General features: G+C 45.1%; 1 protein-coding gene across 4 annotated transcripts; it reads left to right on the top strand.

Moving 5' to 3' along the window:
• Nucleotides 1-1,168: 1,168 nt before the first annotated feature.
• FOXG1 (forkhead box G1) lies at nucleotides 1,169-22,307 on the top strand. Of its 4 annotated transcripts, none has more exons than XR_008311985.1 (3): nucleotides 6,835-8,793; nucleotides 9,196-9,287; nucleotides 22,121-22,307. XR_008311985.1 is itself a non-coding variant. In XM_053276170.1 (2 exons), exon 1 carries the CDS (start codon nucleotides 1,794-1,796, stop codon nucleotides 3,234-3,236), a length of 1,443 nt encoding a protein of 480 aa, XP_053132145.1. In that variant the 5' UTR covers nucleotides 1,169-1,793; the 3' UTR covers nucleotides 3,237-3,256; nucleotides 22,121-22,307. The 4 variants fall into 4 exon arrangements, 1 of the variants encoding a protein (XP_053132145.1); XR_008311984.1 differs by having other exon boundaries at nucleotides 8,425-8,698; XM_053276170.1 differs by lacking the exons at nucleotides 6,835-8,793; nucleotides 9,196-9,287 and adding an exon at nucleotides 1,169-3,256.
• Nucleotides 22,308-22,984: the final 677 nt, after the last annotated feature.

Raw genomic sequence — 22,984 nt, 5'->3', positions numbered from 1 at the left:
GTCCTCTGTCCACTTACATTGAAGTAAGCTGTGCAAGGTGGGTCTTACTTCCAGGCAAACTTGCATGGGATCCACCTACACAAAAAATTATTTTTCCCGATGAAAGAAACCTAAGTGGGTCCTATTTCCGAGGCCAGTAACTTTTAAAAGTGGCCACAAGCCACTTGCGAAAAAACGGAATGCGAGGCCGCAAGGCAAAGCACAATTACTTGGAAGTAAATTCCACTGACGACTGTATGACTTGTGACTTACTTTCAAGTAAACAAACTGTCAGACGGTCGACAGGAGGGAGGATACAGAAGGACGAAGTTACAGTATTACAATCTAAAGCGAGAAGGGAGGGAAGGAGGGAGGAGGGGTGAAAGCGGATGAAGATCTAGTACCTTGTGTTAATTTATTTTTGTTTTTTATTTATAGTCTCTTAAACCTACTGCGGAGATTAACACCCAAGCACAACAGAAACGTTTGCTGGTCAGCCAGGGTTCAGATGGACCAGAACCGCTCAAGGGTCGCTGGAAGTCGCTTCTCTTGCCCTGAGCCTCCATCCGTAGCTCGGTTTCCAAGGCAGGGAGACGCCGGCAGCGCTCTCAGTCGCCTCCCGCCCCCCTCCAGGTATTGTGATGCAGAGAAGCGCGAACACAGAACCCACCGAAGAAGAGGTTACCTTTGTCTCCCCTCCCCAGCCTCTCCCAAACCAACTTCTAGCGAGCCATCGAAAGAGCCAGTGCTAGAGAGGCCTAGCCAAGACAGCGCGGCTGGTTCCGTAAAGTAGTGCCTCTTTTTCCTCCGCCACCATTTCCTTCCCCTCCTCTCTCTCTCCCCTCCCTACAGGAAAGACAAATAAATAAATAAATAAAGATACAAAGTTGACTCCCTGGAAGGAATCCGGGTGTACATAGACATATAGGCAGGCACCCATATGTACAATAAACACAGTTGACTTAAGGACAGGGATACTGGATCAAGAAGACACGGGTTGGTGTGTTGCGGCTGCTGGTGAGGGTGGCAAGGGGGGAGGAGAGGGGAGCGGAGGGGAGGGAACAAGAGAAAAGGTAACCTGCCGCGGTGAAGCGCCTGGTCGCTTCGGTATCCCTGCGCTCCAGCATTACTGGGAAGGGTGAAAGGAAGAGCCGAGAGAAAGCGTGAGGGGGAAGAGGAGGAGAAAGGGCTGCGCTGATTGGCCGGCCGGCGGGGAGACGTTCCTGCACGCCAAACGCTCTGATTGGACGACCGGTGGGAAAGGTTAAACCAAAAATTTTTTTACAGCTCTAGTGTGTGTCTGTAGCTCTGAAATTAATTGTAGCTAAAGCTGTCTGCGCCGCTCTGATCTACAGCCCCGGCTGCTGCTATTCCCCCCTCCCTTGCTCGGGCGGAATAGGGGGGCTCCTCCAGGCACCATGAAGTAGTTTGGACAGAGGGACTCGGGGTTCCTTTTTTAAGGGGGGGCAGTCATCTTTTCCTCCCCTTTGGAATCCCCCCTTTTCCTTCTCTTTTCCTTTTTCTTTTTTGGAAACATTTTTGTGCCCCCCTTCCCCCCCTCCCGCTGCATTGGCTTTCCTTGCAGTGCTGGGTGCCTCTTGTCTTTTCCTTCCCTTCCCCGGTGGCTCCTGTCCTTGCTACATGCCTTGCCAAGCGCTGGAGCTTGTGGTGCAAGTGCCCGGCTGCTGCTGCTCCTGCCGCCTAGCTGCTACCCATCGCTGCGCCTCTGAAGCCACCCTTCAGGACGGACCAAGCAGCTCCCCCCTCATCACCTTCTCCCGGCTGTGCAACTTTCCCCCTCCGCCTAGAGTGTGATGTTGGATATGGGCGATAGGAAGGAAGCGAAAATGCTGCCCAAGTCGTCCTTTAGCATCAACAGCCTGGTGCCTGAAGCCGTCCAGAGCGACAACAACCACAATCACCACCACCACAACAACCACCACCCGCACCACCATCACCACCACCACCATCACCACCACCACCACCCCCAGCAGCAGCAGCAGCCCCAGAGAGGGACCCCGGCCGACGAAGACGACGAGGAGGAGAAAAACCAGCTCCTGCTGCAGCCCCCTGGGGTGGGGGTCGGCGTGGCGGTGGCTGCCTCTGCCTCGGGGGCGGCCACCACGTCTGGCCCCATGGAGGTGTCCAAGGGGGACCTCTTGGCCGGCAAAGGGGAGCCGGGCTCGGCCGCTGAGCTGGACGACAAGGAGAAGGGGCCGTCGGAGGAGAAGAAGGGGGCGTCGGAAGGGGCCAAGGACGGCGGCGGCGGCGGCGGCGGCGACAGCGGGGGCAAGGAGGGCGAGAAGAAGAACGGCAAGTACGAGAAGCCGCCCTTCAGCTACAACGCGCTGATCATGATGGCCATCCGGCAGAGCCCGGAGAAGCGGCTGACCCTCAATGGCATCTACGAGTTCATCATGAAGAACTTCCCCTACTACCGGGAGAACAAGCAGGGCTGGCAGAACTCGATCCGCCACAACCTCTCGCTCAATAAGTGCTTCGTCAAGGTGCCGCGCCACTACGACGACCCGGGCAAGGGCAACTACTGGATGCTGGACCCGTCCAGCGACGACGTCTTCATCGGCGGCACCACGGGCAAGCTGCGGCGGCGCTCCACCACCTCGCGGGCCAAGCTGGCCTTCAAGCGGGGCGCGCGCCTCACCTCCACCGGCCTGACCTTCATGGACAGGGCGGGCTCCTTGTACTGGCCCATGTCGCCCTTCCTGTCCCTCCACCACCCGCGGGCCAGCAGCACTTTGGGCTACAACGGGACCACCTCGGCTTACCCCAGCCACCCCATGCCCTACAGCTCCGTCTTGACTCAGAACTCGCTGGGCAACAACCACTCCTTCTCCGCCTCCAACGGCCTGAGCGTGGACAGGCTGGTCAATGGCGAGATCCCCTACGCCACCCACCACCTCACCGCCGCCGCGCTGGCCGCCTCGGTGCCCTGCGGCTTGTCCGTGCCCTGCTCCGGCACCTATTCCCTCAACCCCTGCTCGGTCAACCTGCTGGCGGCGGGCCAGACCAGTTACTTTTTCCCCCACGTCCCTCACCCTTCCATGACTTCCCAGAGCAGCACTGCCATGACGGCCCGGGCCGCCTCGTCCTCCACCTCGCCGCAGGCGCCCTCCACGCTCCCGTGCGAGTCCCTAAGACCTTCCCTGCCGAGTTTTACCACGGGACTGTCGGGAGGACTTTCTGATTATTTCACACATCAAAATCAGGGCTCTTCCTCCAACCCGTTAATACATTAACCTCCAGGGGAGTCGAGACTGTAAGTGAACATTTTACACACCTTTACCTTGTAAATGATAATGGGGCGAGAGCGAGAGCGAGCGAGCGCGAGAGAGAGCGAAAGAGCGAGCGAGAACGAGAGAGAGACTATAAAAGAACAAAATAGGAAAAAAAAACTCACCCAGGAAAAAGTCCAGGTATTTTTTTATTAAGTTTCCCCCTCTTCCCCATTTTCTGTACGTTTGTTCAGTCTTTAGGGTTGTTTATTACTCCAGCAAAGTGAGGCGAGTCAGCAATGTGCAAAATATGGGAAGAAATACATGATAGACGATGCAGTTGAGAACGGAAAAAAAAAATCTTGTAGAACGTGTATCTAAAATAGTGACTGCTTTCTGCCATTTTGACACGTTTTTCTCACCCAGAGCCGCCAGATTTTCCATGTTTGCAGTATTATAAGTTATCATGGATATGTTGGTGGATGCAGACCATGACAATTCAAACCAATAAACATACTAAATTGATCAACGCCATGATGCAAACTGTCATTTGTATTGAAGCCGAACGATTAAGCAGAGAAGTCCAAGAATTACATTTTGGCTGTAGATTCTTTTGTCCTCCACTTTTAAAAGAGCCGGTTTTCTTTCTTTCCTCCCCGCCCGCCCCCAACTCCTTTTGTTTACTTTTAGACCAAAGATTGGGTTTTAGAAAATGCACTCAATGTACAAATGTTGTTTGGGTTTTTTTGTTTTTTTTAAAAATAACTAATACATGAACAACGATATCATTTCAGTCCTGCAGCACTGCCCGTTCAAATGAATCCGAGGGGACAAAAACTCATGAATTGCCTTCAGTTTGTGTTGTGTATATTTTGATGTATGTGGTCACTAACAGGTCACCTTTATTTTTTTTTAAATGTAGTGAAATGTTAATACCTATTGTACTTATAGGTAAACCTTGCAAATATGTAACCTGTGTTGCGCAAATGCCGCATAAATTTGAGTGATTGTTAATGTCGTCTTAAAAAAAAATCTTGATTGTGATACTGTGGTCATATGCCCGTGTTTGTCACTTACAAAAAAAATGTTTACTATGAAGACACAGAAATAAAAAAAATAGGCTAAATTCATATATACTCCATAGTTCTTTTGTCTCTTTTATCAAGAAGTATTAATCTACAAAGGACTTTAAAACGGTAGGGAAGTGAAACTGATAATCCTAGGCCCTCTTCTTTCAGTTTCTATTTGTTTTGCCTTAATATCTGTTATCAAATCCAGATTTTAATATTTAAAGGAACTCCCCATTTCCTTCCGCTTTCAGAATCGGAGACATTAAGATACCTAAATGAAAACTATTTTATATGAAATGCATTGTTGCATAGGTTGCCTTAAAAGCATACAGAGCAGCCTATACTTAGACATGAGGAAGGGTTTTGTAATGTTTGTGGAAGGCGCTTTTGTGATGAAGTTAAAAGGGTTAGCTGTATCGGTTTTTTGGTAGTGGGTTTTTATTTTTCCAGTCCGTTGGATGTTTGCATTCCAGTCCCGGGTGCAAAGAACTGGGTGTTAGACCCATCTTTGAAGCAAGTGTAACAAGACGATTTTAACCTTGTTTACATGGAAGTAAACTCTATTGACTTCAATGGGCCCTGTAATTCTAAACACACTTGGCAGGAAATAAGTCCCATTGAATTCGATGGGGCATATTGCTGAACAAATTGATTGAAGATCTGATTATAAGCGTTAGCATTTGGATGGCAGATAGACAGACAGTCAGCCGGATTTAACTGACCCCCTCTCCAACCCTATGTACGTGTGAATGTGTGAATGTGTGAATAAGTACGGATGTTCTGTATATACACAAACACAGCTCGCAATATTTTCTAGTCGTGTGCCTGTGTGTGTGCTAAAGCCTTGAAATGCTGCAAACAGTTTTAAAGCTTTTGTAAAAGTGTCTCCATTTACAAAGGGTTCTCTTTCTTAATTTTCTCTGACTCCCCCTCGACTTAAAATAAAATCAACTTAAGGTTTGCTTTGCTGGAATTGCTGGGGTGGGGAATTGGTGCTGCAATGATGTCATAGACTCTCTGCAGAATCTAATCTTGACGATGTGCTTTCCACTGCAATCTCATATACGTGTGTGTCTATTTATCATCTATTTGTAGATCTCTCTCTCTCTGTGTGTGTGTGTATTTCTCCCCCTGTCCTCCAGTGTTCGTTAAGTGAAACCTGGCAGCCTGCATGAAATAGACGTAAGTGGCTTTCGTATGCTCGCCGGTCGATCTGCTTGCTTTTGAGAGGAGATAGTTTGGGACTAAATAGAGGGCCCTTAAAAAACAACCACATTACAACAAAAAGCAACTGGAATGGGGAGAATTTCGGGAAGAAGGGCAGATCGTTGGGAAAACTTTGTGCAGAGGGTTTCTTAGCTAATTGGATCCCGCAGCGAGTCCGTGGAGGACAAGTTGTTCATTTGTTACAATTGTGTACTCTCCAAAGTGTTCGGCAGTAATGCAATAAGCCGGCTCCCTTCTCACAATGGGGGGATGAAAAATAATCTCTTTCCTAGAGATACTATCGCCAAACCCTTTAAAGAGGAGATCTCCAAAGGGGGGGAGTCAAGCGGGGCGGGGAGGAGGTTACGTGGTAGGAGCGAATGTGACAATACTGATCTTATTGGGAGCAAAGGAGGAAAGGGGCTATTTTGAAAGTAAAACGTAAGGAAAGAGGGGTTCAGAGATTAAGATGGAAAATAGGGGCGGGTGGGAAAACCTGGGGGACATCCAGAGTTTCTCGGCTTCTCGGCCCCTCAAAGTTCTTCAAACTCTTTCAAGAGGGTGACTTGGCTGGAGTGGAAACCGAAAAGGCCGCTCTCCTGCTCGCTTTCCCCTCGCTGTTTGGATGTGTTTGCTAAGCCAGATGACAATTTAGCACGAAATCTACACACACATATATATTAAGTCCTGCGGAAAAAGGCATTGGGGGGTGGGAGGGAATCATGTAGACAGGTCAGTCTGAAGACTTCCGGCAACCTGAAGTGTATGCGGGGGGGAGGGAAATCTGTGCGCGCTTCCAACATGGAGTCCCCCTTCTGTATCGCCTGCCAAAGCCGAGCAAGCGAGGAGAGGCGTCTGGTGGTGCAGCTGACAAAGGGGCTGATTTATTATTTAACACTTGCCATGGGTTGCATATTGTGAGGAATCCAACAGCCTGGATTAAACCTGCTATTTCAGTGGCATTGACCAAAAAGAAAAAAGAAAAGAAAAGAAGAAGAAGAAGCAATTTCTGATCATGCATCGAAAGTGTGTGTGAATGTGTGTAGAAATGGGGTTAGGGGCTACGACGGGGTATATAGCAGTCAGATGCGTTGAAGAATTACTATCCTAATCAAATGCATAGTGCTTTTTCTTCCCCCCGTTGGCTAATAAGCATTAATTAGGTAAGCGTGGTGGGTAATCGTGCTAAGAAAAAGCTGAGGCGGTGGCGTGTTCCCCTGAGCTCCTTCCCCTGAGAAGGCGCTTGTGCTTCTTCAAACTCCGGATTTCTGTGATGGGCTGCTACAGTCTGTTCTTCAGGTGCTCCTCAGTTTTCCTTCAAGTGAGAGAAGAGGGGAGGGCGGGTGACGGGAGAAAAGGAGTTTTGTTTCATCATCTCGTTACTGTGACTGGCTTTTGTTGTTTTGATTGTGGTTATAGACCGCTTCGGGTGCCTTCACGAGGGCAGAGCATGCGCTGTATAAATGAGAAAGGAAGGAAGCCATACAATAAAACAATTTTTGTTAAAGGTCAGATCACCATCCAGGCTCTAAATTATTCCTAGAAAGATGACTTTTTGTTTTTGTTTTTGCAAATCAAAGGTGCGCTAGCTAAGGTACATAGATCTTCTGGTTTCCCTCCTTCCTTCCTCTCCCAGTCCAACCCAAAGAAAAAACGCTCTGCCTTTCCTTTCCTTTTCCTCTGTCTCATCAGACTGGCAAAATCACGTGTTTTCTCTAGACGTCTCAGCGCCCCTTGCCCCACCGAATAGTTTGGTAGAGAACTAGGTCTTCGATATTCAGCATATGGTCCGATATTTGTCTCTGTTAAGTTGTCACATGTAAAGTTCTGAAGGCAAAGGTTTTTTAAATTAAAAAAATCACTACCACCAGCGTAGTAGTAGTAGTAGTAGTAGAAGTAATAATTAGCGAACATTGTGCTTTATAGAAGACTTTGGTTTGGCGCTTATATTCCCCTTAGATGGGAACCTAAACGCCCCCATCCCACCCTTTGCGGTATATTTTGTACTTTATCATTCGTTTGTTGGGTTTATATTCGGGGAAACTTAAAAGTCCTGCAATTTGATTTTTATTTTTATTTTTAAAAAAATACTGGAATGTAAAGGCCATATGTACAGTTTAGTAATAGTAATAGTAATTAGTGTTTCCTAAGTTGTAAACTCCTTGAAATGGCTAAAACCAGGAATGAATGACCTGATTCTAAGTAAAACTTGCAAGGAAATTCCTGTTGGAAACTGATTTATTCTTACTAAAAGAGGGTAGGGGCGATAGATGTCTGATCTGCCTTAGAGAAAGACCCAGATAGGCCTCGGTGGTTGAAATAACCTGAATTGTATTTTGCTGTCTTGGTCATTTTCATTAAACGCCGTTTATTAAATTCTGGAATAATATTCACTGTATTGTTTACTATCTTTAAACTTTCAATGATTTTTTAAACCAATTTTTTTTATTTAAAGGAGAAACTGGTGTTCTTATTTAGTAATTATGGATTTATTATAGTCAAAACTGACCTTCTGAAGCATTCCTTCTTTGCTTCCACCCCACTTAAGTGTTTTACATCTGGGCTTCGGTAGTTTTAATCTATTTCTTTCTCAAAGTGGGCATACATGGGTTTGCATTGGAACTAGAGAGTTTTGAACAGTAATTTCCCAAAGGTGTCCCTTTAGTTTTATTATCTGTATCAGGACGAGAATATCAAGGATTTCTTTCTCGCTCCCTCTCTTTACAAAATGTGAACTGTCCCATCTTCATGGATCTATTTGCATATGAATACCTGCGTGCATGTTTCCCTTGTATATTTCGGCAGGAACCGCTGGGCAGACCTTGTGCCTTAACTCCCCTCTTTTGGTCTGGGAGGCATTTTCGCCTGCAGCGAAGGTGACTGGGGGTGGGGGCGGTCAGACACAATCCAGCGGGAAGTTCTCCTGCGCAAGGTCCATGCCGTTCAATGGGAGGGGGTGGGGGCTTGCGCAGGAGGGCTTGGCGGTAGGTTCCTGCCCTGGATCTCTGCGTCAGATGGTGGCGGAGCTTTGGGTTAGCAAGAGGTGAAGGTGAATATCATTAGAGGTTTTTAGGACTGGCTGTGGCTGGATGAAGTGCCTGCAATTGCCTGCCTCAGCAGAGGACCTGCCCTCGACTTCACTGCGGACTGATGGGACCCTCCAGAAAGAAAACCTGCCTGCACATCTCAGCAAGCCATCCCGGCTGCAGGGTAGGTGGACTTCGAGCCAACTATCACACTCCTCGCTTCTCCCCACAGGCAGACCAGAGGGGTGCGGAAGAAGGAATATTTAGGCTTCCGTCAAGGTACCTTATCCCGACGCCCCAACACACACACCTAAAGTAAATATTAATTCGCCCTGGATACCTGCAAGTTAAAGGTTAAAACATCAATTCTATCTGGAAACCAGTGGGCCTACAACTGGGATTTTTTCCTACCCCCGCCCCCAATTCCTTTGTTTTTAATTTAATTACCGCTTTCTTTCTTTCTTTCTTTCTTTCTTTCTTTCTTTCTTTCTTTCTTTCTTTCTTTCTTTCTTTCTTTTCGTGGTCTGGTTGAAGTTTCGGTGTTTCCTTCTGTGGAAGTATACTAAACTGCTTACTGGAAACATTCAGACTTTGCATGATTTCAGAAGCTAAACTGTAGAGCCAAGGTGACGAAAAGCCTCGCTAATCACCACACTGAAATCTTTTGTTTGTCTTTTGAAGTGGGTGGGAGGAATTACCTGCAGCGGAGAGAAAAGAGAGTCAGAGGAATCTGAACTGCCTGGTCGTCTTACTCCTTCAGACCTTCTGAATTGGTGAGTGTGAGACTGATTTTCCCACGTTCTTTCTACTGTCCATAAGCACAGGGCTGCTTTCCTTCCTTCCTTCCTTCCTTCCTTCCTTCCTTCCTTCCTTCCTTCCTTCCTTATTTTCTTTCTTTCTTTCTTTCTTTCTTTCTTTCTTTCTTTCTTTCTTTCTTTTTCTTCTAAAGAGAGATGCCCGATTAAAGAGCTCCGTTTTACACACTCTTTATTTTATTTTATTAAACTTGATATTACATTCAATGTAATATTACAATACAATATTACAGTAATATTACAATATTACATTTACATAAGCAAAGGTGGGTTTCTCAAATAAATAGGCATAGGTTCACATTCCAGTCATAATTAAGGACTTTGCTCCATTAATTTCCAGTCACAATTAAGGTCCATTAATTTCCTCCCATTATAAAACAATGGGGTATAAATTACAACCTTGCCTGAGGTTTTTTTTTCCAATTATATTTTTCCTTTAAAAAAATTTTTCATAGTGTTCTTTCTCCAATGGGAAGTGTGTATTATTTTTCATTATTGTTGTTCTTTCCAAGAGGCGTAGGCAGCGTACTTTCCCACACATTCTGTCCCGCTGTCTGTACAGTGCCCATTGTGCTAAATAACGCGAGTTATTCTTCCCATCCTCCCCTATTCTTCTTCAGAATAAAACTTGTGTTTTATAAGTCACCCCCCCCTAAAAAAAAAACCCCAAAAAACCCCAAAACGGACTGGAGTCTCCTTTCGGGATACCAGTCTTCCGCCAGAAAATCCTTTGAAAGGTCTCTAGATTCATATTGCAAGCTGCTCTTCGTCAAGGGTTTCCATGCAGTTGCAGGGAACAATCTGACTAAGTACGGTTTTACTCCTGGAGGTTAAACATAAGAACAGTCCAGCCAAAGTGAATCTCGACGTCGATCCCCGGTTTGAAAGAGAGAGTCCGGCAGCAAATGCTTCCTTCTTCCAAGACGGGGATCCGTGGGTCTTGGGTTTCACTTTGGCTGAGACGTGACCCATGTTGACTTCCGAGTAAGGCGGCAACCCTAAACATGTATAGGACGAGGAAGTTGCTCTTACTTCCGTGTAGATCATTGTGCGGGAAAGAATGCTGTTGCCTGCTTGGAAAGAGTTGGCGTTTGGGACTGGGCTTAGGTAGGGCTGCAATCTTCCACGGTGGACTCGCTTCCCGGTAATTAAGCATAGAACTGAGATGCAGGAGAGCCAGATCAGACGAGCGATGTGCTTTGGTTGTGCTGTGGATCGTGAAATACAAACCAAACACGGCGTTTCCCATCTAAGTTTTTAGTCCCCTCCCACTTTTCTTTCTTTTTAAAAGCAATACGATGCGTCTGTCTTGGAGAGTGATTTTCAGGTATTCATGTTTGCATATACTGGTTATAGTTATATGTTAAAAACACAACAAAGAGGTATTTCTAGGCTGGCATTAATATATATATATATATATTTGACTGACTAGATTTGAGCCGGGTAAAGAGGGGGAGGAACAATGCGCGGTGCTCCGGTCTGTAAATTATTTTGTTTAATTCCCCTGTTCCTGTAATTTGTAATCTCAAGAAAATAATTAATTGTTAATACACCAATTTGAGTTACCCAAACGCAGGGAAGATAAAACACCTGCTGAATGCAATCAGAGACAACGGTAATGAAGTACTGAGAGGTTTATTTCCCCTTGCAGGAAATGGAAAGAGGGTGAAGTTCTTTTTCCCCTCTTCTTCTTCTTTCCCCCAAGGCAATTTTATATACAGTGAAATTAGTAGTGGAGAGACAGTGGATCTATTGGTGACAGTTTGACAGAAATCTGCTCATAGGTTAAAGTGGCTCGTTTAGATCTATAGAAGGGGGCCTGTGAGGGGGAGAGCGAAGCTTTTCAGGATGGAAGGAAGGTGTTTGGGGCTGCTTCATGCTTCTCTACGGATATAGCATTGGTCACCTCTCTGTCCATCTCCTCATAATCCTTGGATGACAGAGATGGTGATAAATTTAGGAAGATGGACTAGAAGTCGATCGGGCTTGAGGAATGAATGGAATGTATGTGAAACTTGAGGTTTATGATGTGTGTGTGTATTCAGAGAAGATTTATGACTCTGCTGTTCTTTGAGGTGCAAGGCGAGGGCGCTCTTGTCAAGTGCAAGAAACCAAGAGTTTAGTTTTACCTTCTCCCTCCCAAACACATATAGACACACATGATCGATTTTCAGGTGCCAGAAATTTGTCTCTGCACAACCATATAGGGGTGTGTGTGTGTGTAGATAGACGGACAGATAGGTAGACCGACAGATGGATGGATGAACAGATCTTTCTGTTTGCATATTGCGTGCTCCAGATCTCTCAGCAATGATCTTGCAGTTGTGAAAAAACACAGTCACAGATCTCTTAAAAGACTCTTCCCTGTTAAGCCAACAAAACAACAACAACATCGACAATAGCAACAATAACAATTCAGAGTCAGACTATCTGTACATCTCCCCAAACCTCAATATGTCGAAGAAAGGCGCATTAAATCTAGTGGAGTAAATAAATAAGCTGAGACCAGGAAGGAAGACTCTGCCTCCTGCTCAAAAAGCTGACCTAAACGCCCAATCCGTCCGCAGGTCATGTCATGCAAATCTTCTGCCCCTTTTGTCCCATCTTCATACACTGGAAAGCAGGAGGTTCTAAATCAATATTTTAAAGGATCTGGATCTGGAAACTGCCTGCCTGTATGTATGTATGTATGTATGTATTTTGCCTTCACTATGGATCACCCAGTTTGGGCCTCCATGCCCTCCCACCGGCAAAGGCGATCTAAAGCTTGGTGGGAGGTTTTGCGTTGTGTTTCCATGACAACAACGTGAGAACAGGTTACACAAACCCAGCCACCATCACCTTCTGGGCCCCTCACAGGCCTGAACGGTAACAATAATATAAAGCAAACATGAGGAAGCAAGGAGCATCCACCGGGAGGCGAAGAGACATAAAAAATAATTTGCTGTAATTTAGAGCAGGGCCCAAAATGGTGCGGGCAAATCTATTCACCCTCACTTTTTAGCTTAGGCTATTTTAAACGTCCCATGTCAGCAGCACATTATTTGCTAAAATGAAGGTGAAATATTTCCTCCCCACCACCACCTTCATTATTTATCTGGCTGAATGTTTGGATGTGTTAAGCTAAGGCACATTTTTGTCCCAGTCATAAACGCACCCGGTTGCTCTTATTTCCCTGGCAACTTCCCAACCTTAAATATATTATATATTAAATATACTTGTATATAAGTCCCACTGCAATGAAATGGCTTCCGTTCCAAGTAATGTTTTAAGATGAGGTGTACTGAGTTTTAAAAAACCTTCTATTTCCTGCCTTCCTTGATTTATTTTTTGCTTTTGCACTCGATAAAAATACTGTAAGTCCCAAACTAAGATCGTATGGATGGTTATGTTATGTTAAATGATATGATATGATACAATATGATACGATACCATACGATACGATACGATACGATACGATACAATACAATACAATACAATACAATACAATACAATACAATACAATACAATATAATATAATATAATATAATATAATATAATATAATATAATATAATATAATATAATATAATATGCCACTGTTTCCTGAAATGCGCTTCGCAGATTCAGCGTTTCTCAGCCAAGCGAAACTGACTCCTTGGAGTCAACTGGAATTTGGCAGGCTCAAAGAAAGAAGGAATCAAACCCTTATGGGTGTGTGGGGGAGTGTAGTTATTTCTCTTTGATGCTTGGAACTATCCAGGAGGATCGCGAAAGAGTCCTCATTCCTTCCTTCCAAGTTTTTGAAAATTAGGTAGGGGGAGCTCAATTTGTCTCCAAGGTCTTCAAACTTTCATAATTTCAAGCCGTCGGAAGAAGGAAAGTCCGTTTATGGTTTTGCCTTTCCTCGGGCTGCTTTCCCTTCAGAGCGTGTCAAGCAGAAAAGATTAAAAGAGTTCAGGTTAAATTATCTGTTTGATTGAGATGGTGGAGATAACATAGGGAGGGGATTAGTAAACTCTTCGGACAGGCAATGGCCAATGATGATAATCATTTGAAAAGAAAAAACAAAGCAAAACACCCGGTCTCCTGTTTAGATTGCTATGCATGTGGTGCTTTTTGTTTGTTTGTTTAAATACATGTAAATAGAGCTTTGTATTCTCCAAGAGGGTGGAATAGTTTCGTGGGTTTCGAAAATAAAATAGAGGGCGCGAGAATGTTCTTTTAAGAAGAATATCACAGAATTCTTAAAATGGAGAGGCTCCTGTCTTCTCTTTTCTGCTGAAATTGGAACCCTCAGAATCACTCTAAGAAATCCATCAATATGTCCAAGAAGGAGTGCCAGCTGGGATATTTTACATTATTATTTTAACTTGGAGGAAGGAAGGAAGCTTGCTATAAGGTTGATGTCTACTTTCTACCCCGGTATTTACTGTCTTAGGCGACAGAGAAAGAAAGAATGAATGAAAGACCCATTCCTATTAATTTCTACCGCCAAGATAGGTCCCACCATAGTATTTATCACGGTACGTTTGTTTTCGTATAATAAAGTTTTGCATCTTTGTGGCGGGGAATGTCTATAGACATCCCCCTCTTTTCTTTTTTTTCTTTTTCTTTTTTTGTTGTTTGCGATTTCTGTCCAGGTTAAAAGAATAGTATTTTAATAATGTTTCAGATTAAAATCCATGGCGTTGAAATCCTAATAATTACCTATAGATAACGTTGCGTAGACAGGAAAGGTAAAATCGATCATGTCGCCATCAATAGAACAAGTGTTGGCTGCCTCCCAATCGATTGGTGTATTTATTTGCGCCCAGTTTTAAGTATTTATGTACAGATTCCCCTTTTTTTCTATCTTGAGATTGTCCTAGCGGGTAGGTGCTGTGAAAGAAAAGGAGTCCGCGGAAAAAGGCGCTTGACAGAGCTGTTCTTAACAGTTCACCTTATTGTGGGAGTACAAATTTCACAATTGATGATCGTACAAGATTGTCTTTTGAGCGACTAAGAAGTCCTTTAGTGGGAAGCGTTTGGTCTTTCTTCTTTTTAAAAGTAAAGATACAGAAAGTATTTTGCCAAAGGCTTTAAATCTCTGCCCCAAAGATCCAGAAAGAGTCCGAGATATATCCACGGAGTATCAAAGCGTTCTTTAGAATGTGCCTGTCCAACCCTCTTTCCCAGAAGCTGGAGTGATGAATGGCAGTTTATTGCTTCTTTTTAAAATCAAGGGGACGAGCCCCGTTCTGTAAACCAAATGCCCTCTACACTGGGCTGGGAATTTTTCCCGGGAACCAAGAAATCCAAGTCAGGATTTCGGAAATAAATACCTCCCTAGTTTACCAGCACACCCGACTCATTTCGTTTGAACCGATTGATTTTCAAGGGCGTCTGGATCGCGGCCTAACCAGCGTATATGGAGATTGTCTGAAAGGACAATAATATACAGGCCCTGAGTTTCTTAGTCTTTTCGTTCCCTTTTTAAAAACATTTCCGAGAAAAATCAACAATGTTTGCCACGATCACGAACTCTTCGAGGGTTTTAGGCAACGCACAGAAAGCGATTGCCTTCAACTATATACACACTTGCAGTACAGGTGCAATTTTGAGCGGATATTTCTAAGATTCTGGGATCAGTATTGCTTTGTCCATTCATACCCGGTGGCTTGTATATTTTAGGAGCGAGGCGGGGTGGAGGTGGGAGAAGAGGCTGAGGCAGCAGTATCGCTATAAGTCAGCAGCCTGGCTAGAAGTTATTTCACTTGGAGATCGTCCCCACAGCCTTGGTTCTACTCTCCAACCCAAATCCCCTTTGACAATTTTTGGTATTTTCCCTGTTCAGAGAAATTATGCTTAGTAGAGGCCCATTATGTACAAGCCCACTATGTGCAATCTCACAGTCTGGTGAAAATGTTGGGAAATGGAGTCACTCCGGAGCGTTTGTTGAAGGACCTGCGGAACTATCAAAAGCTATCTCTAAAAGAGACGCGGTTCTGGGACAGATCTCCTGTAGTCAGTGGGACACATTTCTCCAAAAGGACTGGGAAGTAAATCCCATTTAAATGACTAAACACTCTCAGGACAGAGATGTGCACCGACTTTGGACGGATCTTAAAACGTTTTCCTATAGGTATCTCGTTAGTTTCCATGCATCTTGAGATTCGAATGTATTTAGCATCAAGATGACCTTTTCGTAACTCAGGTTAAGGTTGTGATCTCCAGCGCAGTATCATCATCATCATCATCATCATCATCATCATCATCATCATCATCATCCCTCTGAATATGAGTTCTTTTGCAACTTGTAGAAGCAGATACCAGCGCATGGAGCGTAGAGTTGACGATAGTCTAGGGCTGAATCCTATAGCGCTAAGTCCTTCCTGTGAATGAACTAGAAAACACTCGACAGGTCGTGAATAATCGTTTTAATGAGTGTGTAAAGCGTGCGACGGGGTGCACGGAGCTGTCGGGTTAAACAAACAACTTGTACCCTGACGAAATCCGATTGTTAAAGTGCAAAGTGGTGTCAGTCCAATTTCCATCCTAGCCCTAAAAACCACAGATCTAACTCACAGGAGTCCAATTTCCCCCATTAAAGAAAAATAACAATATTTTCCGAGCGTAAGTGTGATCTTCTTGAATGTTAGTAAACCACCTCCCTCTTTTTTTTTTTTTTAAAGGGAGACGACAAAAAAGAGGCACTAGTTGCAAGCTAAACAGGTATCTTAAGACTGTGTTCATCATAGGGTTGCGGGTAGGTGGATGGGAGGGCGCAATGAACATACTGTGGGAATAGGACTAATATAATATGACTAATACCCGAACACACTATTAGAAGAACGTCTTATTGATTTTAAAGGCACCGACATCCAAGTAAGGCTAAAATCCGATGTAACCTGGAAGTACATGCTATTAAACACAATTAAACACAATTAAATTAATTTAAACCTTCTCCCGAGTAAACAAGTTGCGAAGTTAGTGAAGTTTGTGTCGCGAAGTTGCAAAATTTGTGTCTCTGAAATCCAGCAGATTTTAGAAATACTGTTTTCGAGAAAACTTGTTTGGAATCAGGGTGTGGAGTTTATTTCGTGCTCTTGACAGCTCTTCTTAAACACGTCTACTTGGAAGTAGACACTTTCTTATGTTAGGGAACCTACTCATTCTCTCCCCGCCCCCCGCCAATGCCTAATAAACCTGTTTAGGATCTGACTATGTTAGTTTTATTTTTGAAAACTGCAGGCCTCTAATCGAAGCAGGCTTCAGATAAAGTGCTTAAATAAAGTTTCTTTGAAACCAGGGAGATTTACATCCACACTAGGGTGAGTCTTCACCTCACTTCAAAGGGTCCCCCCCTCTTACCTGCGTGTTTAAACTAAATCAATGCAGTAAATTTTAGATGGTTTGGTCGTCAGAGCGCTCTTTCTGGCCGTTTTATATCCCATCCCGAATTGATAGCTCAGCATTTTTCAGATACTGGTGTCTGTGCACCGGCAAAGGCCCGATGAAGAATCCCATAAAACTGAGGCAGGATACAGCGAGTGTTGCCAGCAGAAAGATATCTTTCTTCCAAAGAATTGTCTGCGGCAATCGAGTGTCCCTAAAAAGTTACAAATTAAAAACAGAGAGAAAAAGAATTTGAAACGTGACGAGAACACGGGACTGACTGAGATCGGCGGAGGATCCCGTGATCCCTGGATCTCTTCTGGGTGCAAAGTTCTTTTCTATTGACTTGGAGCGTCCAAGTTTGGGTGCAAATCTCCTTGTCTAGGAAGAGGCCTGTGATTACTTGGGGATATGGAATAGGGAAAGAAAATAGATGTCACCCCCACGCACTCCGCCCCACAAAAGTTCGATTTAGGTCCCCGTTAAGGTTTCAGGTCTGAAATGGAGGTGACAAACGTTTCTTGTCAATAAGGATGCGACCCAAAGCACCACTTACTTAGTGGGAAGATTCAGGGCAAGAAATGAGCTCTGTTTTTAAGTCTGTCTCTAAAAGATTCCCTTTCGGCCTACCGTAGGCTGCTAAGTGAGGTGGAAAGTTCTGGACAAAACTACATGGGAGTAAAGACACAATGAAGACAAGTCTTACTTCCAAGTAATGGTCACAATCCATTGCACAGTTATATGCTTTAATTAATCCTAATGCTCACGAATTGAGGAGCAAAGCTTATTGAACATCTAATTGAAATCAATGGGGCATTTATCCAGTGCGGTATAGCTGACAGAGGGTTGACTTTAGACCAGGGAGACCTGGGTTCAGATCCCGTTTATCCACGAAATACTGAGAGCCCTGAGTCAGTCACCAACCATCTGTCAGCATGAACAAGGATTTTCAAAAGAGAGAGAAAAGAAATTGGGGAGGGGAAGGTAACAGGAAAGCCTTGAGCTCTCTGGAAGGGTGAGATGAATAAGTCTCTTTGCATGTATTGCGTGTAAATAAGTCTCTTTGCATGTATGTATTGCCATCAAAGTGAAAGACTGGGGAAACGAAGTAAGTTCCTCATGTCTAAGACCCATTGCGGTTTTAGGATTCTAAATTTGGAAGCTAAACTCTAGATTAAAGTTCTCTGAAACGAGCCAGTATATTGACGTCTATACAGAACTATATAGGACCAGGGCAGAGAGGTTCTGTCCTTCCCTAGTCGTATATACTTGGGTCCCCGGATGTTGCTGAACTACAACTCCCATCATCCCCAGCCACCATTGTGGTGGGGGACGATGGGAGTTGTAGTTCAACATCTGGGGACCCGGGATTGAGAAACCCTTCAGCCCGTGCAATTAGATCTTTGGAAGCTCCTCCCCATCCACTCCACCCATTGCTTTCAAAACTCCGAAGTATCAGCCTAAAAAGATTGTGGAAGGAAATAATACTGTTTAAAACATAAAACATAAAACAAAACAAAAACACCCCTTCACCCAAGGTGAAACTGAATGGCTATATTCCTCCATCTTAAAGCAGAAGGCGCTGTAAGGGGGCGAGACAAGGAGGGCTCCGGCGAAATTAAGCTTTCTAAATCCGCACCAGGTATACCTCTGGGTCAGTTCCTAGTCTGATAACAATGAGAACAAAAGAATGTGTGTGTGCTTGTATGTATGTGTGTGTGTATTTACACACACACACACACACACACACACACACACACACACACACACAGTAATTTACACACACACACAGAGAGAGTGTAAATTTATTTACACAGAGAGAGAGAGAGAGAAACCTACATAGCTCTGTGGACGTTATTCAGCAGTTCTTAGGTCCTCTCATGGAAAAGCGAATCGTTTTGTGCATGGTCCGCAAGGCAAAAGCTGAATCTTGTTTGGCCAGCGCGTATAAAACGGACATGCAAAAGGAAAGGAAACAAAAGAGCTAAAGAATACAATGACCCACCCTCGAGGCTTCTGTTTCCCTTGTCTTCCCTGGCCCTTCAACACCAGTGACGTTTCCACCGAGCTCTCTAGGATTTCTGGCCAACTGTCTCCCACTGGCCCCAGACCTCCTAATATAACAGTGTAACTACACCAGACTGAATCTGGATCCTCCACTTCCGCCCAGCCCTTCTTTCTGTCTTTCTCCTTTCCACATGTAAGGAGGAGGCCACCACGGGACGAGGGCACCAGGGGGCAATAAAGACAATTCTGGTTTAGTTATGTTGCAACGTCACACAGGGCTGTAGTTGTGATCCATATAAAAATGCTGGCGGGAGTGGGGGGAGAGGAGCGGAGAGCAGAGGACTCTTTCTCCACCTTTTCTCCATATTAGACTTTTTTTTTTAAAAAAAGAAAGCTCCTAACACCTCATATTCTTTACGTGCAGACCAATGCTGCACAGATTTCCTTGGAAATTGGTCTGGTTGGGTTCAATGGAACTTCCTCCCAGTTCGTAGGATTGCAGTCCTAATCGTACTGCATGGAAGCATGGAATCAGGTCCTCCAAGGAGCACTCTCTGACCGGCGGCCACGCTTTCCCTGCTTTTCACAGCCATCATTCATGTGCTGACAATGTTCACCTGGATGTGGCGGTGAAGGAGAGTCACCGGCTGGGTGTGTTTGCTGTGATCACTTCCTCGGGAGAAATGCCGGGTCAAGCCCTTCCTTTAGGAGAGAGTTGCTTTCCGTTCTGTCGTCCAACGGATATTCCACGCAGAGCTCCCAGACGGTCTAAAAAAGAGGGTGGAAATTGTAGCTGAAATTCAAAGGAGGCCCCTAAAAAAAAAGCCGGAGAGTGTAGCAGGCACTTCGTGGTGGGCGATTATCCGAAGGGGGCAGACGCACATCTGAGGCTTGGCGGTGCTTAAAGGAATGTCCAACTCGACAGAAGAAGAGTGTAAAACCTCCGAGGTTAAGAACATAAGCTCTTGCTCCCTTGACAGCAAAAGCGTCCATGTTTCCCTCCCCGAGCTCCCTCCGCAAAAACTAGAGGCAGGATCCTTCTGAGCTGGCCTGCGCTTAGCCTCTTGACATGGGAGGGATGAGGAGAACAGGCTGATTCCAAATCCACTTAAGCCGATTTCAGCCCCATTGAAGCCAATGGCGTTTGCACGCGGTTTGACAACAGCGCCTTCTGGTTCAAGTGGTTGATGGATCGCAGGCCTACAGCGCAATCCTATGGAGGTTTACTCGGATTTAAGCCCCACTAAGTACAACGTGGGAGGGACTTAATAGGTTCTTAATAACTCCCAGGGACTTAAGTCCTACTGGGTGCAGTTTGTGTTGAGGAAACGTGTACAGAATTGGGGCTTTATATCCTCAGCTCAGGTATAGGATTGTGACGCACAATCGTTTAATACGTTCATCTGGATGCTCGGTTTGGTCTGGCGGGTCGAAACGTTGGTGTGTGTGTGTGGGGGGGTTGTGAGAGGAGGGGGGGAGGGGGACAGAGCACAAGCACATAAAGAATAACACAAAAACGTATTGTCTTCTGCACACAACAGGCACGTTGATACAAGCAATCGTCTCGATCCACAAAGAAGACTTTTCTGTCTGGAGTGCGCCGCTTCCAAGACATTTTGACAAACGATATTTCAGTTGGGTGTCCCCCCACCCCCCTTTTGCACGTTCGGTGTTTGGAAATGATTTTTAAAAAACTGCTTAGGAGTATTTGCATCTCCTTTCATTTGGAATGGTAAATATACAATAGTTAATGCATGAGAGGAAGAAGGAAGTGGCTGGGAATGTAGGTGATAGTTCACATACCTTTTAAAGCTGTTTTCGCAAGCGATTCTTCCATTATGGTATTCTATCCCCTCGGAGGACTCGCCAAATTCCAAGCCTGAGCATCTTTTCGAAGGGTCGGAAGACTTACTGTACGTGTTTGGATACGATTTGCGGCGGGGATGACGACAAGATTAAGGGGAACATTTCAATGAATGCGATGAAAGTATTTGGGGGGAGGCGAGGTGTGGGGTGGAGGAAAGTATTGTTGCTGTCATTATTTGGGGATTGTGTGGACCAGAGATCTAAATAAAGAAGTAGAGTTTTCAATTTCCAGGATCCCTATTGGCCAGAAAAAAGATGTCTCTTTCTAGCTTTCTGTATTGTATGTGTACAGGCCAAAAAAGTGCACCTACATCTCGTACATACCATAAATAGGTATTTGCCATTATGTGTCTTATACCACTATTCCACACCAGGACGCCAGGACTGGGCAGTGCCCCCCTCCTTGCGTATGTGGACTGTATTCACTCTTGTTTCCTTCATGGAGGGGCTTTCGGAATCTTTTCAGGTATTACACCGTTTTCCTACCACATCGATTGTGCCTTAAATGGGTCTGTAATGCAAATGTAAATCTCACATTAACTAGAAAAGATTTTGCTCTCCCCTTTCCAATCCTACATTAATACAATTTGCACCGATACGCAGAAATAGGACGGCAGAAACTCAAAAGGCACTTTTGTGTTGTGTGTGTGTGTGTGTGTGTGTGTGTGAAAGGTTTGTGACTTTCTACATGTTTCAACGATACACACACACACAGAGAGAGAAAGGTGCGTTTAGCCCCACAACTAGAATCCTATTCAGACATGTTGAACACTCATACAACGATACACAGGTACAGCTATCCGTACGGTTATCCACGTTATGTTGAGCACAGATTCAGCAGTACATTTCCTATTTGTATCATGCATTTGAGGGGCCTGTATCCAGGTTCACATTTAAAATGTACACAGATACAGTCATTCACACAAAAACATGCACCTGTGTAGAGATATCTGTACACTGGTACAACATAACGTCCGGATCATGTGCCAGTGTATAGCATAATTTTGCATTTCTTGTATGTTATCCGCATTTGAACTCAGTCTCTTTTCTTACTAAAGTAAAGGTAAAGTTCTTGGGGAGTCGGTGTGGCTCCAGGCACCACAGAGCCATGTGGTTGTCTTTGGTAGAATACAGGAAAGGTTTACCATTGCCATCTCCCACGCAGTATGAGATGATGCCTTTCAGCAACTCCCTATATCGCTGCTGCTCTACCTGACCTTAAACATTCGCAAGTGGACGCCAGACCATACTATATTCTTAGTTTTGCTTGTTAATTTGGATTAGCTAGTTTATAAACATTGGGAGTTTATTTGCATTCCCGCCCCTGTGCCCAGTTGAATCTATTCCAGAGTGTTGCCTCTTGGCATGTGCTCAGTCGGAACAACAGGTACCGGAGTCCAAAGGTGCTGATGGAGTTCCGGAAAGGTATCCTCTTTTCTCCCGAACTATCCCTTTCGGTCACGGTTGACGCGAGGAGGCAGAACCAAGCAGACGCCGTTCCTTCCCCACTTTTGCTCTTTCAACAAGATGCTTCTTACTGGCATGTGATCTCCATTCCTTTCAGATACCCGGGACGAGGAGGGGAAGATGGTGCAAAGCAGCGTGGGCAACCGCGGTGGAGGAACTATCCGAGAAAAAGGAATTGGACGGAAGACATTCCAATGGGAAAAAGAGGGATTAATCCTACAGCAAAGTAGATATCTTTTTTGTGGGGCTGGCGGAGACCAGAGCCAATAAACAAACACAGCGGACCAAGATTTCCAGTTTTACTGTGCTGGGGGTGGGCGAGGAGGAGGAGAGGGGAGGACGAATCTGAGACGCAATGGGAAACCAACTCGCGTTTCTTTCACACTGTCTTGGGGTGCTCCTTTTCTCTTCGCTTGGTTTTACTATCGTGCCCCCGTGGGTCAGTGGACTGATCCCGCTTGTGTGTGTCTATGGGGTGGGGGCATCCTCTTGCAACACGGCCAAAGGTGCAAATGACCCCAGTTGAGGGAAGACACCAGAAGCCGGTCTGTCTCTTTATATTGTTATTTAAACACCTTTTCATCGCTCCCTGCCTCTACTCTATACAGACTAGGGACTACATGGTAGCCATCCCCAATGACCAGTCCTCTGTGAGGTAAGTCAGGGTTGAAAGAGAGTCATTTGCCCTGGGTGTTCACTTTGAAGCCTGTCCGGCCGGATTCCCTTGCCTAAGCCTGGCGCTTCACAGCTACTTCCCCGGATTAGCAGGCCCATCCGATCCGTCTTCAAGCCCCACTAAACTGAACAAGCTTCAGAAGCTTTCACTGTCTCTAAACATCACCGAGGTTTGGTTAAACCCCTCCACAAACCCTTTCTGAAATCTGAAAGGAAGCCCCTGACTAGAGCCTAACTATTTCAGGAGGCTCCTTTTGTCCAATAAACTGTGGGGCCCCAAATGCCT

The sequence above is a fragment of the Hemicordylus capensis genome, chromosome 1 (genome assembly GCF_027244095.1).
Source record: "Hemicordylus capensis ecotype Gifberg chromosome 1, rHemCap1.1.pri, whole genome shotgun sequence".
Taxonomy (NCBI): domain Eukaryota; kingdom Metazoa; phylum Chordata; class Lepidosauria; order Squamata; family Cordylidae; genus Hemicordylus; species Hemicordylus capensis.
This window is presented reverse-complemented; position numbering and strand designations above follow the sequence as displayed.

Coding starts and splice junctions, on each gene's coding strand:
- FOXG1 (XM_053276170.1), top strand. CDS start 1,794: ATGTTGGATATGGGCGATAGGAAGGAAGCGAAAATGCTGCCCAAGTCG.